This window comes from Pithys albifrons, chromosome 7, assembly GCF_047495875.1.
Source record: "Pithys albifrons albifrons isolate INPA30051 chromosome 7, PitAlb_v1, whole genome shotgun sequence".
Lineage (NCBI taxonomy): Eukaryota > Metazoa > Chordata > Aves > Passeriformes > Thamnophilidae > Pithys > Pithys albifrons.
This window is the reverse complement of record NC_092464.1, coordinates 25227883-25241725: the sequence shown is the minus strand read 5'-3', so window position 1 is coordinate 25241725 and position 13843 is coordinate 25227883. Positions and strand designations below refer to the sequence as shown.

General features: G+C 41.9%; 1 protein-coding gene across 1 annotated transcript in view; it reads left to right on the top strand.

Annotated features, from left to right (window-relative positions):
* The first annotated feature begins 1680 nt into the window (after positions 1-1680).
* The window catches only part of SGCE (sarcoglycan epsilon), a 34001-nt gene continuing 21838 nt past the window's right edge, over positions 1681-13843 (top strand). Inside the window, 3 exon segments of the mRNA XM_071560730.1 lie at positions 1681-1731; positions 1733-1865; positions 10487-10591. Of these exon segments, the coding sequence (XP_071416831.1) occupies positions 1681-1731; positions 1733-1865; positions 10487-10591 (289 nt within the window).

The following is a 13843-nucleotide window of genomic DNA, read 5'->3' as shown; positions in this document are numbered from 1 at the left end:
TATTTGTTGAGCTGAGGCTTTAGTTGTGGAAAACGTAGTTCTAGTGCAGGGACTATTCTTATATGTATCATACAGAAAGCTGAGGGAGAGTAGCTCACTGAAAGAAAATGCTGTATTTACATAGCGCTGTTTCTTTAGTGGTTATGTATGACATATACATATACCCACCCACAAAATACATCACCATTGCCAAGAACGACATTTGACAATATTCCTCCTTCCTCCACAGGGAGATTTGCTTCCACAGCACAGTAAACACTGCCACAGATTTTGGGCTAGCCACAGACATTAAATGGCAGCCAAAAATCAGTAATTAGTCCAGAAAATATAATGCAGACAGTGTGAAGTGAGGCAGCATGGAATGGTCCAACCTGACAGGAAATTCAGTACAAGTCTCCATGCACAGGGAAGCCTGGAGCCGAGACCCTGACCATCCCCTCCTGACACCCTACTCATGATTCTGCCAGCTGTAGGGACAGCTACTGAATGCTGGGAAAAAACCAAACTGCTTTGGATTTATGTGTAGAATAGGGATCTAGGCTTAACATGGGGTAAGACGTTCAGAAAATTGCTGTTGGAAGGGCTTTTCCCACAATGGCCTTCAAGAGCACACCACATCCCTGTGCACCAGGCAAGCCTGGAAGGTGTCCTGTCCTATCCTACTGCTGGTCTCAGAGTCACAGAACTGTCAGGGTTGGAAGGGACCTCTGGAGATCATCTCACTGAACTCTGCTGCCAAGGCAGGATCACCTAAAGCAGGTGACACAGCAACGCATCCAGATAGGTTTTGAATGTCTCAAGAGAGGAGACTCCATGACCTCCCTGAGCAGACTGGTCCAGTGCTCTGCCACCATCAACAAAATGTTCTTCCTCACGATGATGTGAAACTTCTTGTGTTTTAGTTTATGGCCATTGCTTCTTATACTGTTGCTGGGCACCACTGAAAAGAGTCTGGCAGCATCCTTTACACCTCCCTTTTGAGATATTTACATGCATGAATGAGATTCCCTCTCAGTCTTTTTTAGAACAGGCCCAGCTCCCACACTCTCTCCTCAGAAGAGAGATGCTCCAGACCTGTAATCACCTTTGTGACCCTCCACTGAACCCTCTCCAATAAGATAGGGTAAGACGTTCAGAAATCTGATCTTGCAAGGGCTTTCGCCACGCAGTCCTCCACAAGCACCCCACACGTGTGCACCAGCCAAGCCTGCGAGATGTCCCGTCCTGTTCTACTGCTGGTGTCCTGCCTTCAAGGGAGGGGACGGGGCAGGGGCAGGGGAAGAAAGAGACACCTCAGGCGCTGTCTTGACTTCCCCTCACGACCACGGCCTCGTCCCGCCACATCTTCCCGGCAGGACGGGGCACCTCCGCCTCTACCGCTGCCGGGGGCGCCGAGCGGGCCTGCCCCGGCGCCAGGGCCCGTGTCCGTAGGCGCCGCTCCCCGGGCACTCCGCACCGGGCGGCTCCGCTCCCGCTCCCCGCTCCCCGCTCCCCGCTCCCCGCTCCCCGCTCCCCGCTCCCCGCTCCCCGCTCCCCGCTCCCCGCTCCCCGCTCCCCGCTCCCCGGCCCGCCATGGCGGCGGAGGCTGCTCCCGGCATGCGCGGCATGTCCCGGCCGCGCTGCGGGGGCACAGCTGGCGGGGCGGGGCGGGGCGGGGAGGAGCGGGGCGGGAAGGGGAGGATGCTGCGGCCACCGCGGGGTGAGGCAGCGGCAGGAGCGGCAGTGGTGGCGGCGCTTCGCGGCGCGGAGGATGCGGCGGCGGTGGTGGTGGTGTCGGCAGCAGCAGGCGGAGGAGCGGAGAGCGATGCGGTGCTGCGCGGCGGGGCCGTGGCCGCACAGCGCCCTCACCACCCTCCTGCTGACAGGTCGGTCAAGGCGCGTCTCCCCGCGGCGATGGGCGCGGGTCCCGCCGGCAGCCGCCGGCCTGCGCCGCGGTGCCCTCTCGCCTCGGGCTCGCTCCCCTCCCGGCGGCGCCGCTTCCCCGCTCCGCGCCCCCGGCGGTGCGGGGTCCGAGCTGCCTCGGCATTCCTCCATCCCGCGGTTCCTGGTCCCGGAGGGCGCTCCGCGGGCGGGGCAGGGACGGCACGGGACGGCGGCCCCCGCCTCTCCCCGCCGCAGCCCCGCCCGGCGCGGCCGCAGCGCCCGAGGCCGGCGGGGCCCCGCGCAGAGCAGCCCGGGGGCGGCGGGCGAGGCCGGAGCGGGGTTGTCGGGAGGGCGCGGGGCCAGGCCTGGCTCCGAGCCGCTGGATGGCGCGGGCGGCTCCGCTCTGGGCACTGCGCCGCGCCCGCTGCGCTCTGCCGGGGCCGCGGGATGGGCCGTGTTGGGTACGGGAGTGCCCGTCGTGTTGCCCCTCTTCCTCCTTATTTTCCATCCTGACCATTTAATCCAGCTGTGTCAGAATTAAGACTGCAGGAAAAAGCCTGGATCCTGGTCCGTAATGCATGTAAACAGTGGCGTTCATGCTGTAGGCAGGGTTCACATCCACAAGGTTCTTCACAATAAAATACGTGAAAGAGGCAACGCTTAAAAGCAGCCCAGCCACAGGAGTGCCTTTGTGAGATTTGTTACACCAAGAGCAAGTCAAGAGCAAGAAATCTATTTCTTTGGGTTATTTTGAAGTCTGAGAGGTCAGTGGTGTCTCATCTGCAAGCTGTCTGCTCCGTATCATCTCAAACAGTATCTAGGTACACTTCAAGTACTTCTTTAAATATATGGCCATGCTTGTCATAGGATATTGACAGCAGAATCGACATGAGGCATTGGTTATAATAAAGGTGCACTAGGAACCTAAGTGTGAAGTTGTTTGGTGTAAGGATAAAACTTTGCATTTGTTAAATGCACGATACTGCTTTGACCTTAGTGGAAATTCTTCCTGTCTCTTCTGCCTCCTCTTCCATGACCGGCTGTGGGATAGCAACCAAGAAAGTACAAGTTAAGTTTTCTGTATCAACTGAAATAATAGGTTTTAAGAAGTTGCACTTGAATGACCTCTAGAAGCTGACTTGTGAGCTTAATCCACATGTCCTTTCCAGGCTATATGGTAAGGGAAAAAGTCTTAAGGTTTTCAGTGATCATTTTTCCACTTCAAATTCAGACCTTTCTAAACTTGGTTCAGTTGGATTTCATTAGTTAAAACAGAAGAATACATGGTTTGCAACTGATATAAAAAGGTGGCATGAACTTTAGTTCTATTACATTCTTTTAAGAGATATCTATATAAAATTTATTCTTCATCAAAGTGGAGATTTGTAGTATTTTCCTGATCTGAATGATGCAAACTGTCTCAGGAGCTCACGTGAGCTCCCCTCCATTCTCGTTAAGCAGAGAACTTCCAGCCTCATCTGCTGGCTCTGGAATGAGCCACAGCCCAGCATGAAAATCCATTCTTTTGAGTCCTGGTCTTAAATAGACTCTACAGTACAGCAGCATTACTTAATGAGGCAAAAGACATCTTGCAGACAAAATGGAACATATGAAGTAGCACAAGATTTGTAAATAGATTTTTTTTAAAGTGCTCCTCACCTAATACGGATTAATTTTTCCCATTTTTGTTGTAGCAGGTGATCTACAGAAGAAAGTTAAGCTTTCTGCATTTCTTAAAAATGCATGAAACATAAAAGCCTTTTGGAGGAGGATAGCTGTTCTCAGAAGTCTGAGTTATCCCCCCTCACTCCTCCCTATCCTCCTTGTGGCAAAACATGATTTCAAGAGATTTAATAGTTTAAACAGTGTGAGTGATTTCAGAAGCCCAACTGTTGCTCCTAGGAGGCTACTATAGTATTCCAGTTGAAGGTATTCACTCTCAAATGCTATCTGATGATCATTTCCTCCAGTGCTAGGAAAAAATGGGACTGTGTTGTGAGAAGTGACATTTGAGATTAAGCATTTCTATTACAAACTAGTTAGTTGTTCTTTGACTCTATCTTAATAAAAACAGGCTTTGTAGAAGTTTAGAGGTGTCCTTTATACTAGTTTGGCAGAGCAATGAGTTGCCCCTCATATTCTGCTTCTGCAGAGAGAGTTGGAGAACATGCAGGTTTTCAAGCAGAGTGGTCATCAAAATGTTTGAATGACTGTGGCCAGTGGTTTTGCCCTGTATTTCTGCATTTAAAACTTGGTAGTCATTGCCCATGTTGTTCCTGGAACCACTGTTTCATCCCAGGAACAGGGACTTGTAGAGCAATGGAGTCATATTCCCCCTTCGCTATAAAAGGGTCAAAATGGGGAAGGAGCTCATTGGGTCCCACTTTGGAAGCTGTGATGATGCGGTTACATTAATCTGTCATAAAGGTGCATTGCTGCCAGAAAACATTTTCCTGCCCTTTCACAGCTAAATTTGTTCACTGAAATCTGTGTTCTGACTAGTATTGTTACGGGATTATTTAGTGCTCCGTGACAAAAAATGTGCTGGGAATCCCCTCTTTCAGCAGGGCTGGCAGTGTTAGCTGGTTTAAAACAACTGTCAAGTGCTGGCCTGGGCAATGTATTTAGGAGGCTGAACTAGATCCCTACACTCATCCCACTGCTAACAGCACAAGTGCTGTTGGCAACACTCCTCTGCTCAACTGCACCCTGCCCAGGGAGGCAGAATATGTCACAGATTATGGGTGTTTTCAGGCTAACACTATGGCATACGTGGCCTTTTTTCTTTTGTGAGTGCGACCATAAGGCCAAAGAAGGAGATTTCCTTCAGAGAGCCTTTGGATATCTGCCTGAGAAAATGTTGCCTGTCAAGTCTTTGTACTAATCTGACCCAGATCAATAAAATCTGTTGTCAATTGTTACTTGCTTGAGTAAGTAATTACAGGAGGGGAAGGGTAGCTATTCGATTAGTAGGCTTTTCATTAGAGAAGCACATTATTTATAGGCAGTATAGCTTACATGGAGACATCTTAGAGGTCCTAAAGCCAGACAATTAGGAGTGAGCTTTATAGCTCTAGATATAACTGTTCAGTGTGTAGAGAGGCTTAGTTTTGCTCCTCAGTGTTTTTAGATTGGTTAGAAGTACATTAAAGTACTTTAGGAGTTGCAGTCACCAAAGTAAAACTTTTTATTTTGAAGAAAAATTGTTTCCAATCAAACTAAGAAATAATTTAAAACCTAGACAAGAGTATCTATATTGGTATAGCTTTTGGACTCTTATTGAATATATACTGCTAAATTTACAGCAGAAACTATCAGTGTAGAGTGGCTTTCTTTGATGACCTCTGGAGGAAAGGAGGGAGTTGTTAGTTTTGATTACTTCTGTAGGATTTTGAAGGAAACAGAAGAGGCAAGAAACCAGAGAATGTGAATATTAATTTCTCTCCTAAACAGCTGAACTGCTTTTCAATCAAGAAGTAGCAAGAAGTAGCAGAACTAAGAAGTGTTCTGACCTGAGCAGAGTTCTTTTCATGAGTATCTTGCTGAAGTGTTTTCAATGTGAAACAAAGTGTGACAGATTGAGAGCTGAAGGCATGGATTTGGGTATTTACCGATTTTTCTATTGTGTTGGAATTAATGTGAACATGTTACATAGGTTGAATTTATACATTGTTTTGTTAATAGCATAGTTATGATGCTTATTATGTAATGCCAAAAAAGTAAGGTTTATGTAAACATGATCTGTGTCTAAATATTGTTACAATTGCAAAAGAAACAGCCAAAGTGCCTTTTAAATATAGGTTATTTTTAGTGACAGTCCAAGCCATGAAATGAGAAGTTACAGTGACCAGCCTACTGGGCAGACAAAAATCCAGCATCTTGAGATCAATGACTTTTCTGGATTTCTTAGTATTTTAGACCAGTTGCTACCTCAGAAGTTTGGAATGTAATTGCAAGGATACTCTGATAATATATATCAAAAGATAATAGAAACGTGGGAGACATCCTGGAATAGCAGGTTTACGGAGTGGCTTGGTCATACCCCGTGGTTACACCGTGGGTCTTGGACTAGAACCACAGGAACTGACAGTGTTTTCCTCACCTTCATGGAAGTGCTGGCCCAATTTGGTTCTCTTGTAGACCTGCAGTAGATGGGAGAATGGTGGGGGGTAAATGATACTATTAATAAATCATGAAGTTTTTTTCTTCCAGTACTTAATTTTCAGCGTTTCCAAGAAAGCATTCCCATGCTGAAATTTCACAATGAGACTGTCAAAATGCTTTATTTGATTGCTTTGCTTGAATGATTTTGGAGAAATGTTCAGATGTTACAGTAATCAGTGGGTAGCACAGGAACAGATAGAAAACCATTGCCTACTGAACAAAGATGAGTAAGTGTAGAGCTGAGAAGCCTTTCTGGGGTTGATTTGGACTTTTCCACAGTTCAAATAAGTGGAGTGCAGAGCAACCTGAACAATCTGCAGTGGAGAACTAAAACAAATTAATTCTTATTTCTTGTCTAGTGCCTGCCATTGAAGAGGATCTTATCTGTTAGAAAATATCGAATCTCAATGTGAATTTCCACTGAGAGGATCCACTTTAATTCATAGTAAATTTCTCCATGTAGTGCTTATTAGGTAAGAGGAAGGTGCCTGGAGGTTGGAAGAGGAGGGAGAGTATGTGTTGCTGCAACTTTTGCCCCCTATAATGGACAGTGTGAGCAACTGGGCAAGTATCTCAGTGTGGATATGTGGATCCTCAGTAACTGCTTGGGTCCAGGCTCTGATCTGGGCTGTGGGCCAAGCACCTTGATGCAGATAGTTCTGTCTCTTACAGATGTTCTGTTTCAACTTAGTGGTGTCAGTTTCTAACTGTTTTGCTCCGTGATTTGCAGTAGCCCATCAGAAATCTGTGCTTCAGCTCAGGACCTGTGCTTCCCGGATGCAGGAAAGAACACCAAGCCAGATGGGATGTGCAGTAGGGGAGCGCAGGCGTAGTTTTGGAGCGGGGTTGTGCCATAAGAGTAAGGGGCGGTGTAAGCATGGCCTGAGGTACTGGTCTGTGGCGTGAAGTAACAAGCACGTGTTTGTGTCAGGTCCCAGGTGAAGGGGGTGGTGTGGGAGAAAAGGGAAGAGACAGCTTTTGAGAGCTGGAGCTGTGTGCTGCTTTAACAGTAGGAGAGATGGGCTTGAGATTCTACTTCAAAGTAGTAAGGACGTGTAAGGGTGCAGGAAGCTGTGTGGACGTCAGAGTGCAGTAAAGGAGTAGGGAAAGTGAAGTTGATCTATGATGCTTGAAAGTATCATGACCATGAAAGTTGGTCCTTTTGTAATTGTTAGGTGGGCAGAAATTGTGGGTATCTCTGTTAAATATTCTTGTTGTTAAGTATTAATACTTAAAACCTTTACATAAGCCACATGCAAATAAAATTCAAGAAAGGGAAAAATAGTATGAAACAATGTAATTGATATAATAGTATCATTTATAGTTATAAAATAATGCAATTGCAATTAAAGAAAAATGTCAAATAAGAGACTAATTTAATGAAAATAAAAATAAAATAATTAATTAAAGAAAAATATAATTGAAGTAAAGAAAAAAGAAAACACTATGATGTCCTTCACTTGGGCCTTTTTCAGTCCCTGGGCACAGAGTTTACTCTTAGAGGCAGTGATGGGTTCTGCAGCAACTATGGCAACACGTGTAACAAACTGAAAAGCATGACACTATTAACATTTTTTTCAGAGTGAGTACAAGGCCGATTAAATTAATTCTAAACCATCTCTTTGATAAAATGCATGGTTTGAATACCTGCATTCTGTAGTATAAGGCCTCTTTTGTCATCCTTTAATCACATTCAGATCTTCCCTGAGCCTTCATCATGTTGTCAGTGTGCTTCTTGAAGGCTCTGCTAGAGCATTTGAACAGTGATCATATCTGTGTCAAGTACAAAAATAAAATCTCTCTATTCCTCCTTGATGTTGCTGTGTACGTGTCAGCTGTTCTAACCAGTCTTCTGCTGAAAGCATCTATTTAACCTACCTACATCTCTGGGTTGTTATTAAAGTTGAGCATCCCCGAGCTGCATGCTCTGTAGTGTGCATGGCGTGCTGCTGCCTTTGTTCCTGGTATGCAGTTACATTTTATTCTATTGAAGTGCACATCACTGATCACCTTTTTACCAGACAATGCAGACTGTTCCATTAGGAACATGTCATCTCTATTTTATGTCAGCCTCCTAGCCTTTGTTTTTACCTGCAAATTCTATCAGTGTATTTTATACAACCAAGTCATTCTCTCTTTCTCTCCCCATCACTCTCTCTCTCTCTCCTCTCTCCCCCCTCCAGCTGCATAAGGCTAATGCCAGAACCTTGTCAGGCCCACTAGAAATCTTAAATAACAAATTAACTTTTTAGTAGCCCTATTCTCTTCTCACACCAGTCATTTGAAATAATAGGTGATGATGCATATGAAAACACCACACTGTGAACTCCAGGATCTCAAAAGAGGCACACTGGTTACGTTTCCTGTTCCCCTGAGAAATGCAGCATAGCATGGAGAGGTGAACAGGTAACTTCTTCAATCCCAACAGCTAAACATAGCACAAAACTTAGGAACCCAAATCAAAGACACTTACTGATCATTTATATTTAAAAACCATGTGGCACTTGTCTTTCTTTTGTTTTTAATTCCACTTAAATATGCTAAAATGATTTTGTATCTACTTTCTCAATCAAAATCTTAGGTGATAAGTTGTATAGTTAAGCCTAATGTGTCGATATCTTTATCAGGAAAAACTTGTGTGATCATCAGAAGTGTCTAGAAGGAGGCATAAAATCCTTAATAAGGATTAAATAAGGACTGTAATAAGTATAATACTTTTGACAAGGACTGTGATAACTATAATACTGTTCTCCATTTAATAAGTCAGTAATCTAATCTTGTATTAATTGTTTTGTCTGGTACTGCTGCTCATTTGTGGCTGACAAGCCTTTGATTGCCCAGCTCATCCTGTTGAAATATTGGAACAATTTTATTTTACCATTTTTTGGAATTGGAATGTTTCAAGAATTAGTAAAGTTTACACTAAAGGTCCTCTGCAGTACTGAATTTCATAATCCCTAGCATGGTATTATATTAAAATTTTCAATATATACAGATTGGTTCAGCAAGGAAAAGGTTGTCTATCTTGACAGACATATAGAAATCAGTGGAAGTAAATAATACCTTTTTGTTAAATCTTTTGTGTATATTGGAAATCTAAAGGAACTTAAATGGTGTCATGTTGGTATGGTAATTATTGCATTAATTAAATTGTTTAATAAATTAAAAAATTAAAATTGCATTAAAATACTTTTTTTTATTACACTTCATCCTCAATTCAGTTGTAGGTGTTTTGTGTAACTTACCATTAAGTGTCTCTCTTACATGCATAGATTATTGTGTGTCTTGATTACTGCTTAAGCCAGATCTGTTGTGCCTCATAAATCCTGTTTGGGGAATGCAGTATCATTAAGGTCATAGCTGACTGGTGTGACAGGTCAGAAGTTTCCTCAGATAGTTTAAGTTTCTAGTGTAAATGATATTCACACACTTTGAGTGTTTGCCAATAAGTGTTCATTTCTTCCTGCAAACTGGTGTATCTGTACACAAGTACTGCTACTTGATATTTCTGGTATTGTTGTTTTTACAAAGAAATTAGGATGCTAATCCAGTAACGTCTTTGGACTAGGATTTGACATGAATTCTCACTCCTGAAATATTTCAAAATAGGGACTGCTAATTACAGCTACTTTCCCTTTCTCAGTGTCTGCCATTCCTTCCCTCTGCATTTTCAGTTCGTGTGTAACTGTACAAACAGCTGATGTATCTATTATTCATCACAGAAGAACAGGACCAAAAAAGTGGGAGTGAGGAGGGAGCTTTTTCAGGCAGTTCTGGTACTGGTGAAATGGAGTCTTTCTGTCAGCTCCACAGCTGTTTGCTTTCTCCTGTAATCATTTGCTCCTCACCACATTCAAAACTTCTTCCTCCTTCAGCAGCACAGATCCAGCTGCTTTTTCAGACTGTGTTTTAGCTGTGTGAGTGTAGACAACCATTTTTAATGGATTATTTTTTCAAAATTGATTATTGTTTATTACCAGTTGCAAGGCAAGGTAATCAGCTTCATGTGTCTTTTGTATAAGCATTGTTATACGAGCAAAGCTGTGCTCTTGCTTATATTACTTTCCCTTCTTTGGTAAAAAAATACTGTGTCCGTGAAAGTAACTTTATATTTCCCCCTGTGAGATTTTGCCAGTGCAAATACATTTACCAGAGAATAGTCTTCATTATCTTTATTATTAGTACAGTAATGTCAGCAGAAGTGTCTGCAGAGGTTTAAGCATTTAGTGTAAATTTAACTTATTTGGAAAAATGGGTGTAAAATATCCGACTGTCAGAAAGATTATCGTATGTTTATATATTCAAATCAAACACCACCATGTTTTTAACTTGTGATTCCTAAACTTGGACTAAAACCAAAATGTGGTTTAAAAGACATCTGATCCCCTCTGATCAGATTGTTTATGGAAGTCTGTTGATCTGACTAATATTTTTTTTGCATTTGTTTTATTCTGAAAAGCTTTTTTGCTAAGCTCTGCTGATGGCAATAATGGAACTGTTAACTGGACGACTAAGCAAGCCCACAGTTACATTATCAGCAGACTAAAGGCTGTTCAGAAGAATGGTGAGTTTAGGTTGTAAATCCCATATTGGTTCAGTCAAATGTGCATTTAATACTACTCTTGCTTTTCCAGTCATGTCTTTGTTTTAGGACTAGGGTGCTATTTCAAGGTAAGTAATTTGGAAAACTTTGAATTTCTTCAGTCTTCAAACATTCACAGTCCTGCGTGTCCCTGTGAGTCTTCCCTGACTTTTCCTGTTCCTATAGCTTTGCTTGAAATAATGGCTATGTGTATACCTAATACTGCACATTTTCTTGTCATGGCTGGTTGCTCTGAGATACCTCTGCAGTTTTCTTAATACAATAACTTGTCTGTAACAATTTTAAAAAAGTCTTCTCGTTACTTCACTGTTCATTTATGCAATTACACATAGAATATTGTAGCTAGTGCACACTAGCTGAGAAAAAGCTTTGCACTGATTGCCCATCCAGGCAGGTAGTCTGGATTGGCCTTCAGATCAAGTTACTTCTGGGATTGTGCTTTATCTGCTAAATATTAATGGGGAGAGAAAACGTTTAAAGTCCCAGAAAAAGAATTTTCGGTGTGGATTCTTTTCTGTAGGTCATCAACCTACAGACTTCAACCAACATGGTGAACCTTGTGAAATTTCTGGAGATAGTGGTCTGCTGTATCTGATAACAAGATCTGGGATACAGGTTGGTGTAATCCTGGCTGAACTCCTGACTGTGCCTGTGTTCAAGACCTGCAAGAAGAATCTTGTGATCTACAGAAAGGCCTCCAAGGGATCTGGAAACAAGAAAGAAGAAAATAGTTCTGTTGGGGTAGCTGATAGTTTTTTTTCTAACAGGGGTCTAATGTGATCCTGATTAGTTTTATAGAAACCTTTTACAGTCCATGAGATTTTTATCTGTCACAGGGAATTTACCCAGGCAGTTCACAGCTGACAGTCTGCTGTATTAGATTAACATCTAGAAGTTGTTAAGCATATTGAGTTTCATCCCTAGATCACCTAAGATGATTATACATTATCTCCAGTCTCGGGCAGTCTTATGAAATAATCATGGGTTTTAAAAGCTTGTGAAGAAAATAGCATTTCTCTTGTTTCATTATTGAAAAGCTGTAGTGGGCTGAAGACTCATAATTTTCCTTCTGATTTTGAAGAAACTTCACAGGGGAAAAAGAAGTGGCCTCTCTGACAAGGGGGGCAAGAACTTTTGGATTCTTAATCTCCATACTTGTCTCATTACAGTGTGTTTTTCATTACAAGATAAAATAGCTTTGGAGGTTTTCACCTTCTGAGAGACATTTCTAGACTTCCATTAAACTGCAGTGGTTTTTATCTGCATCAAGTCCTTCTTGACATACTTCCTTCAGCAGCAGGGAACTCCTCATTGGTAGGGATGGGCAGGCATGTAGTAGTGGCAGTAGGTTTCCTGTAACCATCAAAATAAATGTTATACAAGTTTTTTCAGTAACTGCTATTATCCTTCTTTATTTCTGAAACTATTGCTTATGGAGAAAATATACATTACTTTTTCACTGTTCTTCCTGTTTGAAATGGGTTTTTCTTGCAGAGTCAAAGTGTCAGAAATGGAAAAATGGGTTTTTCTAGGTATTTGATGCATTTTCAGCCAGCCACCATATTTCTGTCAGCTCTTCTGCTCTATTAATGTTATTGTACTTTTTCAGCTTTTCTTGAAAATATTTTAAAGAAAATTAGTTTCATTGTGCTGTTTATGGCTCATTCATGGAATTGAGTGCCAACTTTTTTTGGATCATCATTGACTAATTTTAAGTAAATAAATCAAAGAGCAATGTTACTCTACTTAAGTTTATGTAATGAAAATTACAATAACTCATTTATTAACCACACAGAATTGTTGTAAATTTAAATTTCAGTATCATTTTAATTTTGCTACTATAATAAAATTATTAGGAAGATGCTCTGTTCAAGACTGTGTTAGAAGCATCTTTCAAAAATGTGAAAAAGCAAATATGGTATAATTTCATCAATGGTATATCCAAAACTTGAGACTATTAACTCTGCAATATCAAGCTTGAAGAGTGGGGAGTACGTAACTAAATGTGCAGGTCTACATTACAGATGTCTGCATCTCCTCTCAGCTGCTTCTGCAGTCCATGGAGATCTGGTCAGTGTAGCCTGGAATACAGGACTTGATTCATCTCATTTTGCAGAAAAAATCCAATTAATCAACCCCTAGAAGCGTCTGTGTCTTCTCCACTGACTATAAAAGGAGCCTGACTAACTCAGTACTGGATGTTTTTTCTGTAGGCATCTAAAATTAGGTGAGGTGGATTCCACTCAGAGTACGTGGTGTGAGGGCTGGAATGCCTGTGATTAATGCCTAATTAACAGTGTCTTTTTAAACAGACCTCCAGTAAGAAGGTTGATATAAGCCTGGAGAAATTATACCAGGTTTAAAAAATTACACCAGCATTAAAAATTTGCATGGGCTTGATCCACATTTCAAATGTGCCCTGCTTATTGATCCAAGTGTTGCAATGAGCCCTTTATCTTCTAGGACCTGGGAGTTTGTTACAATGACTTCACAATGAGAGCACCTCTGTGCTGTGTGTCCTACAATATTTGTTGAGAGATGTCATTTCTCATAAAGTTTCTTTCAGTTCAGCAATCAAGGCAGGTAACTGTGTATGTCTATCTGTGACTTACCATCTTTATTTACCACTTTGTAATCTGCATCTCACTGACAAAAATTTTCAACAATGATTTATTCTTTCAGGGCATTGAGTTAAAATTCAGTAGTAATAAAAACAATAATATAAGCTACAGTCAGTCTTATTAAGACATCACGAGAGACACCTACTAGATTAGTATTCTCCATTTATACTTAAATTTTGATGTTTTTAATTCTTACTCCTGTAAAACAGGGCTTCCTTTGTTTTAGTTTGAATTTAGTTTCATCTGACTGGCGTATAATTACCCATGACCTTCCGTTTTATCCTTCAATACAAGCACAACATCTTCAGTTAGCAGTTGTCTAACTAAAGTTTTAGATGTATGTTATCTGAACCTGCTGATCTGAGAAAGTCTAGCTTTAAGAACTCTTACAAGTCAGCTGATGTGAATTGCTTTGTCCTTTTCTGCACAAGAATGGAAAAATCTGCTGGTTTTTGTCAGTGAGAAATCAATACCATCAAATGGTAAGGTTTCTTTGTATTCCTCATGTTACTTTTTTATGTAGAACACCAAGGAAACATGATTGTATCATTCATTTAGTGTGTTTTTATTAATGTAATACTACAAATAAACC